Below are 6,374 nucleotides of genomic sequence, written 5' to 3'. Positions count from 1 at the left end.
ATGTGAAGCTTTTTCAGCCTTTTCAAGGGACGATCAACCAGCTGTGGCAGGCAAAAAGTCTTTTTCTCTAGCAGCTGCCCCGTCGTGGTTCTCCAGTTCGTCTGATGCACCTCCGGCGGGTATTTCAACAGATTGACCTCGAATGCCACCAGTATGTTCTTTGCCGCGTCCACGTGCCACAATTTCAGATTTGAGAAGCTGCCAATCTCTTGGATATGATTTGATCTTAAAATCCCAAACATAAACGGGCTGAACTTCTTGCTCTAGGCATATGGGAGCTATGGCCACCTTATCTTCGACGATTGTATATATGGCGGGACGCGATGGCATTCGCTGACTGAGCTTCTGTTTAGTGAGTAGATCCCATGCGGTAACATCCAAGTCACTTTTCATGATTAGACCAAAGGTTGGAAAACAGCCGACAAGGCATAAGTATTCATTGCTCCGTACATACCTCGTGAGCGTGCCCAGAACAACGTAGCGATTGGATATGCAGAGATCACGAACCGTTCCCCGCTCGCAACCGCTCAAAAATGATTTCTCTCCGTTTTCGATATTCAAAATTTCGACTTTACTCTGGTTGTCATTCCCATAGCACAGCCGATGTGAATGGCACTGGATTACTTCGGGCATGCCGGGCAAGTGTTCCGGCCAGGGAATGAAGGTCTTTTTTACTGGCCGAGCATGCTCTAAGCCATGTCGCCATCGGAAGTATCGCATTGCGTCCGAGATCGCTCCATCTGTGCTGATACCCTCGGAGTCCAGGCCCAAAAAAGTAAGCGTTTCGCGCAAAAAAGGTCTGATAATTGCCTCGCTTGAGAAAGTCTTGTGCCATCGTTTTGAGACCTGGGCTCTGTCAGCATAGCATACTAAATTATGAAATTGAGTCAGGTGTGGTCAATACACACCCCTTGGCTCCGGACAACGTCCTCCAGATCTAGATACGCCACAACTTGGAGCAGAAGCTCAGGAGGCAGGGAGCCAACAATGTCATGCATATTGATAGTTCCTTTTGGACAACCTTTCAGGAAAAAAAAACTCTTGCACTTGAATAGGAAAGCAGTTGAACTTTTGTTTCGAGAGAGAACTTCAGGGAATGGAAATAGGTGGTTCCATCCAGTGCAGTACTACCCGCATTAGAGTAATTTAGGCATTTGTGTTCGTTTCCGTTGGAAGATCCGTCGGTGCTGCTAGGAAAGTTTTGGTGCTGCCTATACAAGCCCGGATTTTACCCACACCAGTTAGGCGACAAGAACGGGTCTCGTATTTTGAGAATATTGCCTTCTCAGAGGAAGAAGCACCTACCTCCTATCCTCTCACACGATGCAATATCGAAATCTCATGTGGACAGAAGCCAATTGAAATTTCAGAGGCTTCTTCAAATCAAACAAATATACTTGTTAATTTGGTATGAAGAATGTCCGAAAACAGACGAGATATTTTTGCAAACTCGCGGAGTCCAACCCTCCGGGGCCTTTTAGGGTTAGGGTTAATTTACTGCCAACAACAAAGTTCATGGGGGTACAACTTGAGAATGTCCAAATTTTGAATTTGATCCGTGCAATTCACCAAAATTGAGTAGGCGGCAGTACATCTAGCTGCAAGTCACCATCTTTAGTCTCAAATTATTCGTCCTCTGGATAGTAATCAGCAAAGCATGATTTGATGGAACGGGAACGTGCATGTTTCAAGGCCGCGGGCAACACTACCAGATCCATGGGGCGGCAGTCTTGTGCATGCACCACGCCAGATAACCGTCTGAACTACAAAAGTCATAGCGCAGTTGCAAGCAAAGTAAATTGATTCAAGAAACGGACAAATCCATTTACACAATCTGAGTGTCAAATAAGCGTATAAGTCTCTGGGTTTACCTGCACGCCTCCGACCCCATCTTGGAGATTCGGAACGAAGTTCGGATTGAAGAACCAGAGTTCAACGCCGCCGTCGCCGGCCAAGCCAAAAACCTCTTGGTCGCCGAATGGTCTTATCCTGCCAAGTTCTCTGCTTCGAAATTCCGTTCGATGTCCGCGTTGAAGCCACGAGTCCAACGATTCGCGGCCTGTGATCACTCGACTGTCCAAATGTAGATAGAAGTATACCCGTCTTCGGAGTCGCAAGCCATGACGGCCTTATCCTCAATGAGAGAAGACAAGTGAGGGACACGCGGAAGCCTCTGCATCAATCTCCGTGATGTATTGATATCCCATGCTGTCAGAATGGCAGCGTTATAGCTCCCTGTACTTGAAATTCGATGTTAGATGGCCGATAGAACAAACACACATTGAGAAAACACCCGTACTTACGATCTTACCGCAATCTGAAAAAGATAGCGACCGGACAGTGTGAACTGGCCAATTGAACTTACTACCTCCGAGTCGCTGCCATTGATGGACCAAATCGATCTCTCTCCGGTCTCGAGATTCAGCATCTCGATTTCTTCCTCGCCCCAATAGCGATAGTACAGCCGGCGAGAATGACACTTGATTTCAGCAGGCCGACCGGACGATCCGGTCGGCCATGGGAGAAAGATCTTCTTGACCGGACGACCACATTGCAACCTATGTCGCCATTGGAAATATCTCGTCGCGTCCGCATTCGCTAGATCTGTATCTTTCAGATCCAAACCCAGGAATTCCACCGTATCATGCAAAACAGACATGACAACTTTATTGCTTGAGAGAATCGCGCGCCATCGTTTCGAAACCTAGATCACTCCTGTCAGGACGGTAACAAGGTCATCAAGGACTATAAGATACTAACCCTCAGGCTCCGGACAATTTCCGTCGGATCCAGATATTGCACGACCAGGATCACGATCTCCAAAGGTAAGGAGCCAACAATATCAAATCCATCCTGCTGCAGCCGCTCCTTTTTACAGTCGGTCAGTGGCCCCGCTATGGGATCGACGTAGTGGTCAGTCTCACGAAGTTCAATCAGCGCGTTTGGTCAAAGGGGTCTAGGCATACCAGACATGGCGGACATTTGATACTATTCGTGGAGATGTCTCCTCAGAAGTCGAGCAGTCGATGGAAGTGCCCATCAGGGCGATATCAAGGCGCCACCAATTCCCAGTTTAGAAAGGGTAAACGACCTTTGTGGGATCAAGGCCCGCGGGGCTGATACACCAACTAAATCCAGAGTCTCGGATAGAAGCTCCTCGGCTCGGAGCACGCGTACGCGTACAACACCAAAAGCCGCGGACTGTAGACTAAAGCGAGGTGAGCCTAACTTTGGTTTATCGATCCATGGGCCAAGCTGGGCCAGTTGTCAATTTCAGCGCCATAACGCAGCGCTTGCAGGTCCCAGTCTTCGAACTAAGTGCGATATAAGTACAGTAAAGGTTCTTACAATTACTAGTCGACAGTTCTCCAATTTTGTACCTTGGATATCAAGCAAGGCATTACATGTTTATATTTCCAGGGAAAAGGTGATACAACAACACTAGGCGCCGCGCAATACAGATACCAGCCTTCTTCTCAAACACTACGCATTGATCAATGACAACACTACCTTACCACCTAAGTTTACACAAACATCTCGGCGTCGTGGTCATCGGCTCCTGGGAGCGTTGTCAGAATGGCACGATTGGCACGTATCACTCCATGTACCTTGTTAAGAATTTATAGACGTGGTGCTGAAGAAAACCAGCAGATTTCGAGGAATGGCTGAGTTCCAAGTTCCCGGATCTCGCTGAATCAAGCAGTCTGTGTTGAAGTCTATTTGCCTGCCCGTACACCGCCATTCTCACCTCGAAAATCGGAACGAAGTTCGGATTGAAGAACCAGCGTCCAGCAACACAATCGCCAGCCAGGCTAAGAACCTTCTGGTTGCCCAAGGGTAATTCTTTTGTACAACTGTTTATTTCCAACCCCTGCTTCACTGTCGCGTTGAACTAGGCGCCTGACCTTATGCGACTTGTGATCACCCGGCGGTCCAACAGATGCGGAGGTAGGGTTGTCGTGCAATTAGCGACGTCGTAAATATAACGGGCTGTTTGCTCATGCCCCAGTCGTATACAATCGTGGGAGTCAGAAAGTCGCCTATATCAATTTTTCGGTTCTGATTGGGAGCTCAGATCCCAAATGTAGACGGTGGGCGGCGCATCTCGGGAACGGCAAAACACGACGATCTTGTCCTTTACGAGAGAAGACAGATAGGGGAACTCACGAAGACGTTGCATCAGTTTTCGGGAGTGTGCATATCCGTGCGAACTGTGCTCAATACTTATATGTTATTTTTCGCGTCTGTTATCAGGGGACAACCAAGTCGATTTCTCTCCAGTTTCAGGATTCAAAGTCTTAATATCTTCCTGGTCCAGAAGTGATAGTGCAACCGGTGAGGATGGTTCTTGATTTCAGCGGGTAAGCAAACCGATTATGCCGACCTGGAAAGGAAGATATTCCTGACAGGCGGACCATATCACAGCCCATGTTGCCATTGGAAACGCCTATCCCTACAATTCGGGGCCTAAATTCTGACCCTTTCACAGAAAACTGGCATGGTGGTTGCATTGTTTGACAAAATTGTGCGCCATCGTTTCGAAACCCTCGTAGGATGCTTTTTCAGAACATGTTATGGCGGAGTGGGTAATACGCATTCTCGGACACCGAATATGGCCCGTTGGATCTAGATAGTATCTCACAGCACGGATCACGAGCTCCGCAGAAAGGAATCAACTACCTGTTATCTATATCAGATTCCTCCTGTTGCCTCTGTTTCTCCCTTTGCAATCGGTCCGGATCGGTATGGAATTATACCGCTGTTAGCATCGTGGTTCCCAAGTTGAATGTAGCGTCCGGCGAAAATTCAAGGTCATCATTCCATGGCATGAGTCGCAGCAATTCCTAGAGGGGCCCTTTCAGAAGCAGAATAGCCCATGATAAAGCTCGTTGCTGCATTCGAGCTAGTCAGCACTCAACTCTCAGAAAAACGGCCAGGGTGAAGACACGATTCGCGGAATTGATGCGGTGAGTATATTAGATTCCGAATCTTTGGGATGACTCCATATTTATCTCAAGACTAAGGTTAACTAGTACGAGCAGCTCCAGGCCTACACTTGTCTGCACCGGGTCGATCATTGCAGATAGAATGCAGTACTTTAAAAATCTCATGACGTCGAATGTTGAACATCAATGCCTACTGGACTGCTTTTTGCATTTTTCCGGTCAAAAGCCAAAGTAGGACGAAGTTGCGAACCCGTACTCGAGACTTGAAAACACCAACGATCGCAGGCTGAGGGCGATTTAGTTGATGAAAAGCAATCTCAGTGACACCGTGTGATTGGTTGCCGGAGAGGTCGCCTATTGGCTCCTTTGGGACGACTTGGCCCCTGGGCCGGGGGTCGATCGAGGCGTGCCAAGAGCCGCTAACCAATCACAAGCAGATTTCTATAAATCTAGAGCCCAAAGAGGAATGGCGCCTGCATATACCGGCACGTCATTGGTGCGGGTGCTCTACTCTCTCACGGGGAGAGCCTGAGAACGGAGGCTTCGCTTCCCCCTGGCCCTAGTAGGCTCTAGCCCTTAGCCCTGGGATTAATTCGGGGAGCAAAAAAGAACAGCAGATTTGTCTCGCTTCTCCCTTTGTCTGCGCTCGTCTCTGGCGTCGCTCATACTGGAATTTCCAAGAATTGGCGTCGTGATCCGATCGATTCAGGGCTGAGAGCGGTTCTTTCTTCCTTTCGATCCTTTTGTTCCCGTCTTTCATTTCCCATTCTTCGCCCTATCCGCACGGCCTCTTGATTGGCTCAACTCTACACCTTGCTTTCGACTTCGGCCTCGTTTTGCGCACCCCCCATCGCGCCGAATCCGATAGCCTAGGCTCTGGAATCGTCCGTCTGGTGCCTTTCCAAGAACCCGTCCGCTCGTTGTATCCGACCGCTTCCCCTCTTTTTTTTTTCCCTTCTGTTTCCGTTTCCGTTCTCCCTGCGAACCAGTTCTCAATCGTCCATCGAAAGATCGGATCGGACCGCACCGAGCGAACCATAGGTTGATTCTCGGCTCACCCCGAGGAGAACATCAGGGCAGCGGGTACGTCAAGTCCTCTGGACGGCCCCGAACGATACTCATCCATGCAAACAGAGCCCAGAGCATCCACTCGTGATCGACCGGAACCAGTGAGCCGGTCTCCGTGGTTCCTCTCCACCCGCCCTGGCCAAAACTTCTGAATTTATATTTATTTTCAAATCGATGATTTGGTCTTGAACGGCCCAGTTCGGACCTTGCGGAGATCTTTGGACTCTCTTCGACCGGGCTCGTTTCATTGCAGGATCCTACAGGATACTAGGGGTTTCAGGTGGGGCTGTGAAGACGAGTTTTCTCTGTCTGCTGTCTGAGCTCCCTGGACATCGCCATGTCCAGATAGGACGGCGCCAT

General features: G+C 49.0%; 2 protein-coding genes across 2 annotated transcripts; both read right to left on the bottom strand.

Moving 5' to 3' along the window:
- Nucleotides 1-33: 33 nt before the first annotated feature.
- VTN49DRAFT_2262 (uncharacterized protein) lies at nt 34-998 on the bottom strand (the record flags this gene model as incomplete). The annotated part of the gene is made up of 3 exons (XM_069409968.1): nt 34-385; nt 455-846; nt 909-998. 3 exons carry the CDS (start codon nt 996-998, stop codon nt 34-36), a joined length of 834 nt encoding a protein of 277 aa, XP_069268820.1.
- A 1,067-nt stretch (nt 999-2,065) lies between these two features.
- VTN49DRAFT_2261 (uncharacterized protein) lies at nt 2,066-2,982 on the bottom strand (the record flags this gene model as incomplete). Its single annotated transcript, XM_069409967.1, has 4 exons — nt 2,066-2,240; nt 2,304-2,704; nt 2,761-2,894; nt 2,967-2,982. The coding sequence occupies 4 exons, from the start codon at nt 2,980-2,982 to the stop codon at nt 2,066-2,068; spliced, it is 726 nt and encodes a 241-aa protein (XP_069268819.1).
- Between the last annotated feature and the right edge of the window lie 3,392 nt (nt 2,983-6,374).

The sequence above is a fragment of the Thermomyces lanuginosus genome (genome assembly GCF_041956635.1).
Source record: "Thermomyces lanuginosus strain ATCC 200065 unplaced genomic scaffold VTN49scaffold_27, whole genome shotgun sequence".
In the NCBI taxonomy this organism is placed as follows: domain Eukaryota; kingdom Fungi; phylum Ascomycota; class Eurotiomycetes; order Eurotiales; family Trichocomaceae; genus Thermomyces; species Thermomyces lanuginosus.
This window is presented reverse-complemented; position numbering and strand designations above follow the sequence as displayed.